The 17,972-nt window shown below is 45.1% G+C and overlaps 2 protein-coding genes across 9 annotated transcripts; one reads left to right on the forward strand and one right to left on the reverse strand.

The window, feature by feature from the left end:
* Positions 1-444: 444 nt before the first annotated feature.
* Positions 445-2,530, reverse strand: COA4 (cytochrome c oxidase assembly factor 4 homolog). Of its 3 annotated transcripts, none has more exons than XM_035115188.3 (2): positions 2,391-2,530; positions 445-946 (listed from the first exon to the last, which is right to left on the reverse strand). In XM_035115188.3, the coding sequence occupies exon 2, from the start codon at positions 934-936 to the stop codon at positions 673-675; it is 264 nt and encodes an 87-aa protein (XP_034971079.1). In that variant the 5' UTR covers positions 937-946; positions 2,391-2,530; the 3' UTR covers positions 445-672. The 3 variants fall into 3 exon arrangements, with proteins under 3 accessions (XP_034971079.1, XP_060130048.1, XP_034971080.1); XM_060274065.2 differs by lacking the exon at positions 2,391-2,530 and adding an exon at positions 2,245-2,384; XM_035115189.3 differs by lacking the exon at positions 2,391-2,530 and adding an exon at positions 2,203-2,343.
* Positions 2,531-2,568: 38 nt separating this feature from the next.
* On the forward strand, positions 2,569-17,579 carry PAAF1 (proteasomal ATPase associated factor 1). 6 transcript variants are annotated; one of them, XM_035115186.3, is made up of 12 exons: positions 2,569-2,836; positions 4,034-4,114; positions 4,813-4,916; positions 5,565-5,654; positions 6,916-7,014; positions 7,994-8,144; positions 10,548-10,742; positions 12,250-12,341; positions 12,595-12,710; positions 13,073-13,155; positions 13,752-13,834; positions 16,915-17,579. In XM_035115186.3, the coding sequence occupies exons 5-12, from the start codon at positions 6,979-6,981 to the stop codon at positions 16,990-16,992; spliced, it is 834 nt and encodes a 277-aa protein (XP_034971077.1). In that variant the 5' UTR covers positions 2,569-2,836; positions 4,034-4,114; positions 4,813-4,916; positions 5,565-5,654; positions 6,916-6,978; the 3' UTR covers positions 16,993-17,579. The 6 variants fall into 6 exon arrangements, with proteins under 6 accessions (XP_034971077.1, XP_034971076.1, XP_088524999.1 ...); XM_035115185.3 differs by having other exon boundaries at positions 4,034-4,074; XM_088668873.1 differs by having other exon boundaries at positions 2,569-2,828; positions 4,034-4,074.
* Positions 17,580-17,972: the final 393 nt, after the last annotated feature.

A 17,972-nucleotide genomic window follows, 5' to 3' on the forward strand; every position in this document is an offset into this window, starting at 1 on the left:
GTTAGAAACTAGGAATAGAAAAGCAATTCCCCAAATGGCTCCTGGAACCTGGGTTGTGGGCGCCAAAGCAAAATGTCTAGTAGTGTAGTCTCAAAGATATCTGGATTTTGAAATCAACACAAATAGAGCTCTCGAGCAGATTTCGTCCCCATTCTGTGAACTGGTCTTAAAAGCAGTTCCGTGTGCATATACAACACCAGCCTGCCCTGCCCTAAACTATTCCCCCCCCCAAAAAAAAATCAGGTCGAACCATAATGTAGACTCCTGAGCAATTATCAAATCCATTGTGAGACAGGGACAGGATTCATGAATGCCAACTAAGCAGTCTGGTTCAGGACTGCAGTTAAGAAGGGACAGAAAATAATTGAGAGTGATAAGGATGTGCTTATCTATCTCTACAAAAACTTAGAAAACCCCTAAATGATGAAGAAAATGAAAAAGACATAATTTTCACCTTTTATTTTTTGGCAAGAAAGTAAGTTTTGCTTTTTCTGTTAAAAAAACCCAGAAGAATTTAGCCAGGGGATTACTGCAAGAGTAATGCACGCAGTTACTTCCCATCTCTTTGAACCACCTTTCCCCAGGACTCAACCTCTGTGCTGTGCTGCTAGTATTTAAATACTTCCACCAAGCCAAGCAAGGGAACTGCCCATTGTGCAAAGCTGGCTCTTGTCAGCTTGTGGTTTGTTGCTGTTTCTGTCTCCTGTGCAGCTCTGCCATCCTCTGCTTCTCGTGTTCCATCATGCAATCCTTGAAGCTCCGCACCTGCTCCTGGCACTTCCGCCAGTCCTGGTGTTCAGCCATGCACTCCTGCACCGCGTAGTGGAAAGAGGCGCAGCCGGTGCGGGAGATCATTTTGTCAAAGGGATCTTCCTCTTCCTCCTCCGCTTTTGGCTTCCGGTTCCAGTTGTGACCTGAGGGGTTGGCACTTGACATCCTGGTGGATCTGGAGGGAGGGTGAGAGAGAGAAGGAAATGCGCATTTAAAAAAAGCAGAGAAGGGAAAGAGATTGCCTGGTTGTCATTACAGTTGCTTGAACAGTGCCCACCAAAGACTTGGAGCTGGATAAGGGCATTTTATAAAAGCAGTACAATGTCTCTTATCCTCTTAAACATAAAATAACGCAGAGAGTTTTATTCACATTTCTGAAAGTAACCAGGGAAGGGCCATATGATTAGTAGATTAAGACTGCAGTCCTAACCCCATTTACCTGGGAATATGCCCCATTGAATTCAATTGGAATGAGTAAACATGGTTAGCAATGTGCCGTGTGTTTCATTACCTGAATTGCAGCCCTACTTTCTCTTTGTCAGCTCTTATTATTGTTATATTGAGTTTATATACTGCCCTATGCCAAGAGGTCTCAGGGCAGTTCACAGAAATGATAACATATATAATCAGAATAAAAACAGCAACCCAATAACTCCCCCCCCCGGGAAGAACCACATTTTAAAAGGGTATAGGATGTCAAACAGATCAACCAAAGCTCTTAGGTGGTATTTATTATTATGCCCTATCCCAGGCTTCCTCAACCTTGGCCCTCCAGATGCAGGGAACCAGACTGAGGGCCTTCTCGGTAGTGGCGCCCGGCCTGTGGAATGCCCTCCCATCAAATGTCAACGAGAAAAACAGCTACCAGATTTTTAGAAGACATCTGAAGGCAGCCCTGTTTAGGGAGGCTTTTAATGTTCAATAGATTATTTTATTTCATTTTTCTGTTAGAAGCCGCCCAGAGTGGATGGGGAAACCCAGCCAGATGGGCGGGGTATAAATATATTATTATTATTTTGGCCTACAACTCCCATGATCCCTAGCTAGCAGGACCAGTGGTTAGAGATTATGAGAATTGTAGTCTCAAAACATCTGGAGGGCAGAAGTTGAGGAAGCCTGCCCCTATACCCATAGATCTCAGGGCAGAGTTCACAACATAAAATTACAATATAAAAAACACAAAATACATAATAAAAATAACAAACAAACCAATCATCCGTCCTGCCACAACACATTTAAAAGGGCATCGGATATGGTTACTATGCCTTATGAATGGAGGGAATGAGAAAGAAGATGGGAGCACAGTGTATTTTGCACGTGCAATATACTGAATTTGCCACACTTTGCATTCAAAGGCCATAGAGTTTCTCCCCCACTTTCCTGACAATTCTCCTGGATTACTAAAGTCTATGTATAGGCAAAAGTAATAACCGAAGCTTTTCCGGCACGTTGATGTGAAGAAACTTCACTTGCTGATCCTTAGGCTGACTCCGCTTTCTACATCATCCGGAGAACTCTCTTATTTTATAAATAGCCTTCCTGCAACTTAGCCAATTCCCGATCTGCAGGAGGAGGTGGGGACCCTCTCCTCTTATACTCCCGGACGGCTATAACCTTACTCGGGAGGAGTCTTTGGCGAGGTGCTCTGCGGGAAAGGCCAAGCGCGCGCGAGCTACGCGGAAATGACGTCACCGCCCGGCCTGCTGCTGCTGCTCCGGTCTCCCATCCGAAAGCTGTCCGGGGCTGAGCCTGCTTAGCTTCCCGCGCGCGCCAGGCGCCCCGCCCACCGAGCTACGCAGGCAAAAAAAGAGAAGCCCGCCCGCCAACGCCCGGCGGCCTTCCTTCCCAGGCCCGCCAGGCTCCCCTCGGCCTTGGGCTCCCCTGAGGCCTCCGCGCCTCTCCCGGGCCCCGCCGAGGACCCCCCCAAGCGGGCCAAGCTGCTTCCCTGGTGGGCGGCGCCCGGGCCTTCCGGGGGGAGGGCAGCGGGATGCGCTTTCCGGGGAGGGGCCCAGGGCAAGATGGCGGCGGTGGTGCGGATCCAGAGCGACTGGGACCAGGTGCTGAGGTGGGCGAGAGGGCCTCCCCGCGCCTGCCCCCTCCTCACGGCCACGAGGGGGCACCTGAAGTGTCGGCATCCTCTGGCACCCCCGTTTTCAGTTGCCCCCCTCAATCTCTGCTCCCCCCTTGACCCCTCGCCCCCATTTCTCGTCCTCTTCCCCCTCATTTCAGTCCCTCCTCAAACTTACCACTTCTCCCTTTCTCGCCCCAATTTTCAGTGACCCCCACAAACTTGTCTCTTCTCTCCCCTCCTTGCCCCTCATTTTCAGTGCCCCTTCAAACTTTGCTTTTCTCCTCCCTTGCCCCTCCATTTTCAATGCTCCCTCAAACTGTCTCTCTCTTCTTCCCCCTTGACCCCCTCAAACGTGTCTCTTCTCCCCTCTCCTTGTCCCCCCTTTTCAGTGCCCCCTCACATGCATATCTCCTTCCCCACACCAAATTTTGGAGTTTTTTTTTTTGTCCAGCTCCCCCAAATACTTAAGCCTGCACTAATACCGTGTTTCTCCGAAAATAAGACACCGTCTTATATTTATTTTTCCTCAAAAAAACACAATATGGCTTATTTTCAGGGGATGTCTTATTTTCCCCCCTCATCCTCCTCCTGCCGCAGCCAGCATTGCTGCTGCACCTATCACTATGTCTTATTTTCGGGGTATATATTGTATTCCTTGAATGCTTAAAAATCCTGCCATGGCTTATTTTATGACTACATCTTAAAATAGGAGAAACAGGGTAATAATGATGGTGCTGATGAATGTCCCCTCCCGCCCCTTTAGCCTTGAATGAACTCAGTAGCTGCTCCTTTTCAAACCTCCATCTACTTCAGTTTCATTAATATATAACCCCAAAATTTTGCATCCCCTACAAATTGATGCCAATGTTTTGTGCTCGTTTTGGGCTGCGAATCCTGCGTCTTGTGCTGCCCCACAAACTGAGTTATTGACACAGGAAACGGGTTACAAGTTAACACCCCAAAATCCAACTTCCTCTGATCCCCTCCAAACTGATGCCAAATGAGCATCTGATCCTTCATGCTAGCGATAGCCAACATGGTACCTTCTGATATTGTGGGATCACAACTTCCATTAGCCCTAGCTAGCAAGGTCAGTGGTACGGCATGATGGGAGAAGTAGCCTAGCAGCATTTGGAAGGGCACCACGTTGGCTGTCCCAGCTTTATACTTACAAGTTTCTCATCTTTGCAGGAAGAATGAGGAGCAGGCTTGGCTAAGCTGCAGCAGCCCAGGTGAACAAGAAGAGTCCTCTGCCCCTTTTGTGGTGATAATGTACAGTTCCCTTCTCTTTGTGTCCAACCAGTTCTCTTCTCTCTCTCCACACTTTAGCTCAAGCTCCAATATTCAAATCCTGAGTTAAATATGCTTGGGTTTTTCCACTAGCTAATGCTACTTGTGAAGCTGAAATAACAAATTTATCTATTTTTTTAAACAAGCCAGCCAGAATAAATTTTTAGATGAAAGTCCAGCTGACAAAAAACTTCAGAATTATTAGTCGCAGGGCCAGTCCTACGGCAAGGCTGGGTGGCGCAGGGCACCAGGGTGCCGGGCCGCCAGGGAGGTGCCGCACGGTGGGCGCTGGGAAACAGGGCGAGGGGGGGCACCAGAGGGATCTTCGCGCCACGGTGCCAGATATGCTTAAGACGGCCCTGATTAGTCGTCAGTTCTTGGTGAACAAGCATGTTAGAGTTTAACAAGCTTTGTTCTCTGATTTTCTCTTATTTGATTCATTTGATTACTATTTGTTTATGTTAGTCTGCTACAAGTGGGAGTAGCACAATAAACCTGACAGAGAACTGTTTGTGAAGCTTTAACTAAAATGGATCACATTGGGCTTTAGCTAGAGGAAGAACTCATGTTGAAGATCTCCAATGAAAATAAAACCCAAATAGATGAGGATAGCTTTATAAAGTACTGTCTAAAGTATTTAACCCCTTTTAAGTCTTGTTTGTGTTTTTTGCATGCTGTAGGAAAACCTACTTTGTATGGTAAGCTGACTTGTCAGGGGGTGAGCTCAGATGGAATTCCTGAAGTCGTAGCCTCTGAAGGATTTGTTGTCAGTGAAATAACTAAGGTACTGTCAGTTCCGTCTCTGAGGTTGAAGGGTAGACTAGTGGCTCATAGCAAGAACTAAGCTAACTATGGATTTCTATGTCAGATTTATAATCTGAATTTGATCTGGATTAAATTGAGGTGTTGGGGGGGGTATGGGATGTCATTTTGACGAGGCTGGTGTCCTGTGCACATTACACAAAACATCCATCCATGACATGAGCAGCACTGAATTCAGAAGAAACTGCTGTGTGGAAGTGCCCTCTGTCATAACTGCACATTTTTATTTGTTGGATTTATATTGTGCCTTCTGACTGTCAGAGCCCCAATTCAGATTATTATATTTTCTGGGTTTGGGCTTCTACTGGAGGAATAAATGCTCTCTGGTGGCCTTAGAGCAGTTTAGAGCTCATTTTCTTAAACATTAAAAAAAAAACTCTTGGGGCTCACAGTATAAGGCAACACTCAAAATTACTCAATACTGCAATGGTTTAGTTCATATCTATAATATTTAATTGAAATATCAAAAACAATTGTGGCTACCTGCTTTATTGTCTGGAGTTTTCACCATATTAGTACCAAGTTATTGGGTTTTGTGATGTTGGGTCAATGTGTACATAATCTGCTTCCAATATATGTTATATCCTCCTTTCTGTTCTACCTACTCCAGAAAAGTCTCCTTGTTTCCTGTCCTCGTGAAAATGCCTCCACCAAATTTCTGGCACCCTACACAACCTTCTGTAGAATCCATCAAAAAAGCGTAAGTATTTTTACAAAGTGGTTTTTCATAAGAAGACTTTAAATGATGATGCAGCTTCAGTTAATTTAATGAGTTGCAGTGTTCTTGGATAACTTGTCAGTGCTGGGTGTATGTGCTGTGGAAGCTTGCCACAGAAAACAGCTGTACACCACACTCCACACACACACACATGTTCCAGATGGTACAAGAAGTCTTCTCTCTCTCAGCCCAGAGAGGATTCTTTGCTTCAAAGTCCTTGCTGTGTTAAAGTCCACAGCCAAGTTACAAGTTCACCTGCTTTGAAGACCTGCAACTCTCACAAAGTCCTCAGGCTTTCCCACAGTTCCATTTCCTCTTCTTCAAACTGCTTCGCAATCTCTCACACCAATTATCCATCCCACCACACCAAATACTAAACTCCCAAGTACAAACCTGTCTATATGTTACACAGGTAGGTATGTTCTTCTGTCAGATGCGTGACAGCAGAAATTCAAAGTCATCTAGGGAAGGAGGTGGTCAAGGCTGGGGAGGACATGTCAAGTGCCAGGGGGGCAGGGGGACTGAGATTTTGTTGCATCATTTGCTCCTGAAGGAGCGTCCCCACCCCCATCGTTCAGCCCGGACACTGAGGTCCAGCTCCGAGGGCCTTCTGGTGGTTCCCTCACTGCGAGAAGTGAGGTTACAGGAAACCAGGCAGAGGACCTTCTTGGTGGTGGCACCCGCCCTGTGGAATGCCCTCCCATCAGATGTCAAGGAAATAAACAACTATCTGACTTTTAGAAGACATCTGAAGGCAGCACTATTTAGGGAAGTTTTTAATGTTTGATGTTGTATTGTGTTTTTACTATTCTGTTGGGAGCTGCGCAGAGTGGTTGGGGAAATCCAGCCAGATGGGCGGGGTATAAATAATATATTATTATTATTATTATTATTATTATTATTATTATTATTATTCCTATAAGCCCATGTAAGTTCAAATTTGTTTTTGCCTATTATTTTATACACAGTTGTATATCATCTATATTAGAGGTACTCAAAAACCTGGCAACCATTTTTTGATCGTATAACTATTTGATTTTATCTTTTTTATGTCTCCTTGAATAGCCTGTGTTTTACAAATTGGCTGCTTAATTATATGGAACAGAGATTTCTCAATAAGCTCATTAGCCTGTGGTTTGTTCAGTAATACATGGACTGAACTGTATAACATGCCAGTGCCCATCAATATTGCACTTTTCTAGATTGCGGTCATTTATTTATTTTCTCTTCCTCTCCATCTTAGATTACTTGCCTTGACATTTCTAGTGGCGGAGGACTTGGAGTATCAACCAGTGCTGATGGAGCTATGAAAATTTGGCAGGCTGCTAATGGAGAAATAAGAGTAAGACCTGTATTGAGGTTGAAATTTGCCTTTAAGAAACCTGCAGTCTAAATCCTTGAATGTTGAACTAATCCCTGCCCTCCTCACACTGCTGTTCAAACTCCAGAGTTTTACAGGTAGTTTGATATCACTGGCAGAGAGAGAGAGAGAGAGAGAAACAACATGATAAATCTTAAGTGCCTGTGCGAGTGTGCGCCTGTGGATTGTGGCAAGGAAGTTGTTTCTTATATTTAACCTAACCTTCCTTTCCTGAAGTGTATTATCGCTGCATGTCCTGTCTTCTCAATGGGTAGAGAAATCCATTCCCCACCCCCAACTACTTCTTTTCATAAAGGAATTGGGGCCTGGTCTCCTTCACCATGTTGAGGATCATCCGACTTCCGTGTCACAGCACTCTGACTGGTTAGAAATGAGTTCAGGGTGTCAACTATTATCTTACTTCTGATCCACCCCCCTCCGCCTGACTATTTTCCATATAATGAGTTTACTAACAATGGCACAACTCTCACTGTGATGCTAACCCTTTGTCTGGGCTACAGTTTCAGGTAGCAGGTAGAATCTCACAAAGAAGTATATTGGGGGAAAGGCTAGACTATGCCACTTCTTTCTGACATGGCTAGTTTATGTAGGTTTTGTTTAAATCAAGCTCCCACCTGCAGTCTCAAGTGGATGCAAGTTTAGCATCTTAGTGAGAAATAGGTCTGCTGTGTCCTGGAAATCTCAGGCATATATGTACCTTGTTTGGGCAGCTGCCCTAGATTTAATTACCCTTGATTATGGCTTTAGGATACTTCCAGAACCTCAGTGAGATAATCTCTGCATAGAAACAAAACAGATGATGACAATCTAGGATGCAGTGATGTCATGGAGGCAGTGCAGCCAGCCAGTGTGTTTGGCAAATAAGACGGCTGTTGCTAAGTAACAAGGCAGAGGATGAGATGAGGTTTTTAACTAGCACTCAGTTCTTTTGTCTTTCCAGAGATGCCTGGAAGGCCACATCTACGATGTGAATTGCTGCAGATTTTTCCCGTCAGGCATTGTGGTCCTGAGTGGGGGGATGGATGCCCGGCTAAAGATCTGGTCTGCGGAAGATGCCAAATGTGTGGTAACATTTCAGGGTCACAAAGCAGGTACAGAAAACTGGCAACTGAAATAAATGCAGTTGTAATAGCAGCTGAAGTTGAGTTAAGCTCCAAGCTGGAGAAAGAGGCTGGTGTTTCTCTTTTGTTGCTGGGCTGATAAGGTGTAATGAGCACCTCTGCAGCTCACCACCTAAACAAACCTGGAGGACGAGGGCAGTTGTACCTGGTAGCTGCAGAATTCCAAAGCTCAATGCAACTATAAAGATGGCTCGCACTCTACTCTCCAGTTCCAGACGATGAGGGGAGGAAGTGAGCATGGGATGGTCCCTGCCCCTCGTGCATATGCACAATGTGAGGTCAGGGATAAAGGCATTGGCAGGACCCTGGTGAATACAAGCTACCTGTCAGCCAAAAACTTCTGATGATGATAAAATTTTATTTATACCCCGTCCTCCCCGGCCAGAACCGGGCTCAGGGCGGCTAACACCAATAAAATTACAATAAAACATAAAGAAAAAACAGTTAATTTAAATACGGGTAAAATAAGGATTAAAATACAATTTAAAATGCAGCCTTATTTTTGTAGTAGCCCATAAATCAAAACCATAAGGGGAGGGAAACATAAGGGTCAGACTGAGTCCAAACCAAAGGCCAGGCGGAACAGCTCCACCTGGCAGGGCCTGCGGAAAGATGTCAAATCCCACAGGGCCCTGGTCTCTTGTGACAGAGCATTCCACTAAGTCGGGGCCGGTACTGAAAAGGCCCTGGACCCAGTTGAGACCAATCTAACCACCTTGCGGCTTAGGACCTCCAAAGTGTTGTTAAGGTCCTCCGCGGGGCATACCAGAAGAGGCGGTCCCGTAGGTACAAGGGTCCTAGACCGCATAGGGCTTTAAAAGTCAAAAACAGCACCTTAAACCTGACCCTGTACTCCCCCGGGAGCCAGTGCAGTTGGTAAAGCACTGGATGAATGTGGTCCTGCGGCAAGAACCCAGTAAGGAGCCTCGCCGCGGCATTCTGCACCCGCTGGAGTTTCTGGGTCAGCTTCAAGGTCAGCCCCGTGTAGAGAGAGTTACAATAATCGAGCCTGAAGGTGACGGTCGCATGGATCACTGTGGCCAGATCAGAGCGAGAAAGGTAAGGGACCAACTGCTTGATACGGCGGAGATGGGAAAAATGCCACTTTTGCTGTGGCTGCAGCCTGCACCTCCATGGACAGGGAGGCGTTGAAGGTTACACCCAAGCTCTTGACAGTAGGTGCTGGCACTAATTGAGCCCCCACAAGAGATGGGTGTTGGCCCCCCAACTCCATGTCATCCCGACCCAGCCAGAGGACTTCTGTCTTCGAAGGATTTAATTTCAACCGGCTCCCACGTAGCCATCCAGCCACAGCTTCTAAGCATCTGGTCAGTGTGTCTGGGGCCGAGTCAGGGCGACTGTCCATCAACAGATAAAGCTGGGTGTCATCAGCATATTGATGACAACCCAGACCAAAACTGGACAATCTGGGCAAGGGGGCGCATAAAGATATTGAAAAGCATCGGGGAAAGGATTGCACCCTGTGGGACTCCACACACCAAGGAGTGCCGCGGCGACAACTCCTTCCCTAGCGCCACCCTCTGTCCCCGATCTGTCCTGAAAAGCTCAAAGTTACAGATTGCCAAAATTATGCAAATTCATCTTAAGTACACAGTTATCAGAGCCAGCTGTCTCTTGCTGGAGAGATTTACCACAGCAGAATTGAGCAGATACAAGAATTTGTAGGATTGGATTTCTTTTGTTTTATACGTAAATGTATCAGCAGCTACATCTATTAGAATTAATGGTATTCTTGGAAAAGAGTGAATGCTCTTCCTTGCTCGTTTCACAAAGGCATTTTGTTGGCCACCGTAGGAATAGGATGCTAGACTAGATGGACCATTGGCCTGATCCAGCAGGCCTCCTCTTACGATCTTATGTTCACTTGTAATCATTTGCTATTGATCTATTAGAGCCAGTGCTAACACAGTATGGAATTTTGCAATTGCACACAAAAAATGACATTTGAGGCCCCAGATATCTGCGATTAGACTGGATCTTTATCTAAACTAGGCTCACATCCACACCATACATTGAAAACACATGGCTTCCACCTAAGTATCTTGAGAACTGTATCGTACCCCTCACAGAGCTACAATTCCCAGCACCCTTAACAAACTGCAGTTCCCAGGATTCTTTAGGGGGAAGGCACATGTTTAAAATGTACAGTGTGGTTGTCACCTAGATGAGCTGGCAAATCTGGAACCTTCTCTTTGGTTCTCTGAGGCTGTCTTAGCTGCCGACTCCTTGCTTTTTCCTTGTGGCGTGCTTTGGTCAGGATTATGGTACCGGGGGGCGGGGCGGAGTTGTGTCAGAGAGTGTGAATAGACTTCTTTTCGTTTTCCTACAAGCGTTTCCTTTGCTGTCCTGCAGGAATTCTGGACACAGCCATTGTGGATCGAGGAAGGAACGTGGTCTCAAGCTCTCGGGATGGCACTGCCCGCCTCTGGGACTGCGGGACATCGTCCTGCCTGGGGGTTGTTGCAGATTGTGGCTCACCAGTCAATGGTGTCGCTTTGGGCGAGGCCGACAACACCTTAAACTTGGGCTCTCCGGAAAAAACACCTAGTAAGTCAACAACATTAGGCAAGTGTTCTCTTTCTTAAAGGAAAAACAAACAAACCGAGGGCACTTTTTATGTTCATAAAGTCATGCCGAAAAGTTGCACACCTGGAAATAACTCCTGGTTTCATTTTGACTGTAATTAATTCCTGGGAGAGAGGAGGGTGTTTTGTATTGGCTGGTTAGGCAAGGCCAGCCCAGCAGGGGAGGAGCCATAGCCATATGTAGTGCTACTGACCTTTGAGCACGGGAGAAGCCAGGTTCAGTTCATGGGTGCTTGGCCCTGCATTGGCCACGTTTACAATATTGGGCTCAGTCAGACTTTCCCAACCTGGTGCTCACTCTCCAGCTGCTTTGGACTACAGTTCCGACCAGCCCCAGCCATGCGAGCTGGACTTAAGGAGGTTGGCAGTTCAATAACATCTAGAACAGGCATGTCCAACTCACAAGAGACTGCAATCTACTCCCAGTATAAAAATCCTGGAAGTGATCTACCCATGAAGGGGGGTTGGGAAGCCAAAGTTGTTGGCCTTTCTTTTTTAGCAGGGGTGATGCCAAAGTTGCTGAGCTTTTTTAAGATGGGGGATGGCAATGCCAAAGTTATTGACATTTTCTTGGGGGGGCAATCCAAAGTTGTTGACTTTTTTTAGGAGAGGAAAATCGCTCACCTAAAACGACGACACAGCGCTGACAAATACTTTCGTTTTCTAACCCATTTGACGCGTCGGACTAAAACAGCGGCAGAGCAGGGGGTCGGGGAATTCCCTTGCATTGCTTTTCACTCCGCCAATAGAGAGGGATCGACCTCTCGATCGCAGTCGACCGGTTAGACATCTAGAGGGCTCCAGATCTGGGAGAAAGCTGGTAGACCAGACTTCCAACTCAGTATAACGGAGCTTCATATGACAAGTGTAATAATTAAAATGTATTAAAGATAAGGCGGAAGGGTAACATTGATGTTGACCTGTTAACTTTTTATGGAGAGGTTTGTGGTCCAACTTTGTTTAAAAATAAAGCCTTTATACTAATTCAATCAAATGAAGTTTGAAAAAGCATAATGAGAGCAAGGACAACCTTATGCACATTGATGTATGCACTCACTCATTCATTCTTGCTCCCTGCCGTTGAAAAAAATGTGTTGCCAATCTTTCACCATAGCATCTGGGCACAAACACACTGTGCTTAGGGAGCAGAACTGAAGGGGCAAGTTCAACTCACTAGGTTTGGTCCTTCACGTGTCTGTCCTGTTCCAAATACACAAAAAGCAGAGCGTTGCTTCAAGAACATTTCTCCCAGTTTGGCTCACGTCTGGCAATGTGGAGCAGGGATTAGGGAGGTTCTGTATCTGGGATGGCAGGGAAGTAAAATAGGCGAGGGTCCCTATGTAAAAAATCAACCATATGAGCTGCAAACATGGCTGCTCCCATCACCCCTAGTTTGGCCATGATTCTGGCCTTTAACAAACGGCAAGGTGAGCAGCTGCTAACCCTAACCATGTTTCTTTCCAACACAGGTGAGCGTGAAATCGGAACAGAAGGGAAACTCCTGCTGTTGGCTCGAGAGGACAAAAAGCTGCAAGGGGTGGGGCTGCATAGCAGGCAGCCGGTAAGATATCACCATGACCATGTTTAATGTTGCATTTTCTGCTGTTATTTGTTTTGAGCCTTTCGGCAGACGCACAATGCAACAACCCAGCCAGGTCTTCGTCTGGTCAAGAGGCTAGTGAGGAACATGCTTTTTTCAAGAGAAATTTCAACTGCCGTTTTTCCTAGCTGGATCTCTCTCCCTCTCCCTCTCTCACACAGAGCAGCAGCATTGCAATCTCCTTTTCATTCCCTCTTGCTTGTTTCCTCCTCAGGTTTTTCTGTTTGTTGGCTCGGATGCCTTTAATTGCTGTACGTTCCTCTCCAACATCTACCTCCTTGGCGGGACGCAAGACGGAAATATATACCAGCTGGATGTGCGAAACACCAGGTGAGTAGAATTGAAGGGCAGCTGTTAACATGGCCTTAGGAGCATCGTTGCTGCTTCCCATGTCCCTGAGGAAGGGCTGTAAGCTCAGTGGCAGAGCATCTACTGAAAGCCCTTTGTTCAATTCTCAGTGGCATCTCCAGGTAAGAGTAGGAGAGACTCCCTGCTTGAAACCCTGGAGAGTCCCTGCCAGTCAGTGTAAGCAATATAGAGCTAGGTGGCCCCGTGATCTGGCTCTGATTCAAGGCAGCTTCTTATGCTCCCTATACAACATGCCCCATTTTATTTGTCTCTTTAAGAAAAATTCTGACAAACTTGTTATGTGAGCGACTCTTTGTGATAAAGGTTCCCGCTGCTCTCTCTAGGGCTCCAGTTCGTGTTGTCCATAGATCAGGAGCGCCAGTTCTTTCTCTGCTCCCTTTTAGAGATGGATTTATTGCCAGCCAAGGTAGTGCTCCTCTTTTCTTTCGCTTACTGAGTTAGCATCCGTCTTGTCTTGGGAGACAATGGAGGAGGGTGCTTTTGGCGGGGGGGTTGAAGTCAAATTGTTAGAACCATTAACGGACCCTCCTGAATTTCTTGCACCATGAGTTCTCAGCTGTTAAGAAAAAGTCACTACAGTCAAACCTCGGTTCCCGAACAGCTCTGTTTGGAACATTTTGGCTCCCGGCGCTAAAAACCCAGAAGTAAATGTTCCGGTTTTCGAACATTTTTCAGAAGCCAAATGGCTTCCAGAGAGTTTCTTTTTTTCTTTTTTCTACATTGACTTTGCTGACCGCCCTTTGATTCTCAGTTGTTGAACGTTTTGGAAGTCGAACTGTCTTCTGAAATGGATTACGTTCGACAACCGAGGTTTGACTGTGTTCTCCATAGACAGAAAGTCGTACAGCACTGCGCTTGAGGATCCAGCAGGTTTCTCGCATTTGATTTCTCAATATCTTGCACCGGTGGGTGGGCAACATAATGACACTGGTATGTAGAATGTGCGGCTTGCGACGTAAACTGCAGTTTCCTGCCATTCACATGTTCTGCATCTCTTTCCAGGTGATGGAACCTGCTTTATTATGCAGCAAGATCTCGATCATGTGACTGAGCTCACTGGGCCAGACTGCGACCCCGTATACAAGGTAAGAATAAGAATAAGAATAATTTATTATTGGCCAAGTACATTTTCCAACATACTTGGAATTTGTTTCGGCTACATTCCAATGTAAACATACACACACTGTTCCACTCACAATACAAATAAGCAAAGAAACCCACCCATAATTGACCTCCCCTTCAGCTGCACATCTACAAATTTAACAATTTAATGGCACAAGGGAAAAAACTGTTCCTGTTCCTGGCCAATTTTGTATATGAAGACCTGTAGTGACGTCCAGATACCATACAAGGGGAAAGCCCCATCTTTGTCTTTGTCTCGGCAAAGCGGGTTTTCGCCCAGAGAAAACACAGAAATCGCTGCTTAACTTCAGGGAAGAAGGGAAATAGGAAGACTCAGGGAATAAAATTATGATAAAATATTTAACTATTATTTTATCATACATGCTCATTCATAGAATCTCAGAATCAGAATTTATAGAGTTGGGAGGGACCTGAGATTCATCTAGTTCAAAGCCCTGCAATTCAGGAATCTCAGATAGATCATACATGACAGATGACCAAGCCTTATGAGGAATGGTTGAAGGTGCTGAATATGTTTAGCCTAGAAAAGAGACTGAGAGGAGATATGATAACCATTTTCAAATATCTCAAGGGCTGTCATGTGGAAGATGGAGCGAGCTTATTTTCTCCTGCTCTGGCGGGTAGGACTCAAACCCACGGCTTCAAGTTAAAAGAAAGGAGATTCCAACGAAACATATGGAAAAATATCCTGACAGTAAGAGCTGTTTGACAGTCACTTTCAAGAGGTTGTTGACTCTCCTTCCTCGGAGGTTTTAATGCAGAGTTTCAATACCTATCTGCCAGGGGTTCTTCAGCTGAGATTCTTGGATTGCAGGGGGTTGAACTAGATGGCCCTTGGTATCCCTTCTCACTCCACGATTCTATGATTCTGTCACCATCCAGCCCCTGCTTAAAAACTTCCAGTGAAGGAGTGCCCACCACCTCTCATGGGAGTCTGTTCCACTGTTGAACAGCTCTTACAGTCAGAAAATTATCATATGCTATTCTCAGTAATATTTGAATAATCCTGTAAGGTAGGCCGATGTTCCTACACCCATATTGTAGAGCATCTTCTGAGGCTGGGAAGATGATGTTCCCAACGCCCCTAAGTGCATGGTTCAGGAGAGACTCCCGCTTTACCTTCTGACACGAAACACCACTAAATTAGAGTTGTGTAAGTTTGCCTCTTACACAGTAGTAAGGCAGCAATCGAGGGTATATAACTTAGTTAAGGGGAGGCACGAGTTATGGAATCTTTCCCCAGAAGAGGACGCACCTAATCAAATAATGTGATTGTAACAGAAAGCTACTGTCCATTGTTACATACATGTAACACCGGTCCTGAGAGATCTGCATTGGCTCCCAGTACGTTTCCAAGCACAATTCAAAGTGTTGGTGCTGACCTTTAAAGCCCTAAATGGCCTCAGCCCACTATACCTGAAGAAGAATCTCCACCCACATCGTTCAGCCCACTGAGGTCCAGCTCCGAGGGCCTTCTGGTGGTTCCCTCGCTGCGAGAAGTTACAGGGAACCAGGCAGAGGGCCTTCTCGGTAGTGGCGCCCGCCCTGTGGAACACCCTCCCGTCAGATGTCAAGGCAATAAGCAACTATCTTACTTTTAAAAATGTATAATAAAAAATAAAAAAATTGTCCAGTAGCACCTTAGAGAACAACTAAGTTTGTACTTGGTATGAGCTTTCATGTGCATGCACACAAAAGCTCATACCAAGAACAAACTTAGTTGGTCTCTAAGGTGCTACTGGACAATTTTTTATTATTATTATTTTATATTTCTTGTGCGTCAGACCAACACGGCTACCTACCTGAATCTTACTTTTAAAAGACACCTGAAGGCAGTCCTGTTTAGGGATGTTTTTAATGTTTACTGCTGTATTGTGTTTTTAATATTCGGTTGGGAGCCGCTCAGAGTGGCTGGGGAAACCCAGCCAGATGGGCATATTATTATTATTATTATTATTATTATTATTATTATTATTATTATTTATATTATTTATTATGGGAATATGTGTGGCCAGTTCAGAGGAATTACTGTAATTTAACATAAGTGTTGTTAAGTGTTCTTTGATAGTGTCTCTTCTATTCCAAGTACACACACAGAGATCTTTGCCACCAGTAGGAACTCACACCTGTTCTTTCTGAACAGTGTCAAAATACGGCACTCCACTCCCCATTTTCCACTATCATTTCACAACTGTTACTTAACACCTTGTAGCAGCCCATTTTTTCCCTTAACACCCGGGGAATTTTCTCTCTCCACCCTCCGCAGTTCCCTCCCTTAGGGTAAGATGGGGTTCTTCTCCATCTTTTCATTCATTCAATATGCCGCCCTTTATCAAAAGATTCCAGGGCAGTGCACAACATTAAAAACGTTTTACAGAATGTCAGTGATAAAAACATAATAAAAAGCATGCTGACGGACAGCCTAATAACTGGAAAACAATGCAGCTGTCCCTGCCTTACTCTTTCTAAAGCATTGACTGAATGTTGACAGCAGAGGTCAAAGAGAACAACAACTACCAGACCTTTAGAAGGCATCTCAAGGCAGCCCTGTTTAGAGAAGCTTTTAATGTTTGATGGATTTCTGTGTTTTAATGTTTTGTTGGAAGCCGCCCAGAGTGGCTGGGGGAACCCGGCCAGATGGGCGGGGTATAAATAAAAAATTATTATTATTATTATTATTATTATTATTATTATTATTATTATTATTATAGCATACAGGGCACAATCTAGCACTCTGGGACTGGAATAATAAAAAAGGAGATTGTTTTAGGTGAACGTAAAAAGCCAAAGAGATAACAATTAACACCAGAATTTAAACCTCCATAACTCAATACAGATCAGAGCAGGTAAGATCAAACTTCCCAGGCCCTTGCATCAACAAAAAGCTCTATAAAATACATGAAAATCACATATACAGATCATAGAATGGGAAGGTGTCAGTGTTAAGGAATAAACTAATCCAGCTTCTTACATGATTGTTAAAATACCACTTGTGAAACCTCTTTTGTTACCGTCTTTTTAGGTGGCCACGTGGGAAAAAGAGGTGTACACATGTTGCAGAGATGGAATAGTGAGGAGATACCAGCTTTCAAACCTCTGACTTTATGAAAGCCATGAACACTGCGCTATGAATGCTGGATGCACTTCAGGGATTACTTAAACACCTATTTGAAACAAGTCATACATCCGTGTCCCCAGTTTCCATGAATGGAGCGTGAATGGAACACGCAGGTGTGAGATGTAGGGACCACGTTGAGACAGCACCCTAGATCAAGCTGTAGGTAACCTTCCTGCCAAGAGATGTGAACACGGCACCTCTGAAAGTTTAACGCCGTTTCCCTGCGCCGAACAGCATGGAAAGTTTGTTGGGTCAATAGTGCCCTTTTTGTATTTTCAAAAGTGTTTTTGATATCCACTGTGGGGCTGGTGGTTGTTCCTAAGTGAGGGGGAAGGAGCTGATGTGAGCGAGGAAAAGGGAGGCCAGCAGATGTCAATAGAAAGGGGTGCGTTGGAATAACCTGCTCAGGCTTGCCTGCTTGTCTTGAGCTGCAAACTGCAGCAACCTTTTGTTTCCATCTCATGCCCTCCTTGCAGAATTACTCGTCTGTGGCAATTCTCACCGCCCACCAGTAAGCAGTCTGCTAGTTGTAAGTTTCCATCTTAAAATAAAACTGATTTGATCTCAAACTATTTGCCCAATTAAGTTGATTCTCTCAGGAGCAGCCCTCATTGATTTTCTTTTTAATCCTCTTCTCTTACCGTTCTTCGCTTGCCATTGATCTTTGATTCCCAACAACCAATTGTGGAGGGTTGTTTTTTATCATTGGAGGCTCTCACCAGGCCTCCTTTCATCTTTGTCAAGATGAAAATAGGGTTCAGCTCTCTTATCTGACCTCAACACGGAGCACAAAAATTACTTTTCAGGAGCTACACAGGAAGAGCAGCTTGTGGGGTCTACTGCAGTCTGGCGGGACCGAAACACTCTGTTTTCACTAAACTATGTTTATACCCTGCCCTATCCAAAAGACAAGAGTAGATAACAACAAAATAAAAGAAACAAAATAGTTCAAATTCAAATGA

This window comes from Zootoca vivipara, chromosome 4 (genome assembly GCF_965207765.1).
Source record: "Zootoca vivipara chromosome 4, rZooViv2.hap1.1, whole genome shotgun sequence".
In the NCBI taxonomy this organism is placed as follows: Eukaryota; Metazoa; Chordata; class Lepidosauria; order Squamata; family Lacertidae; genus Zootoca; species Zootoca vivipara.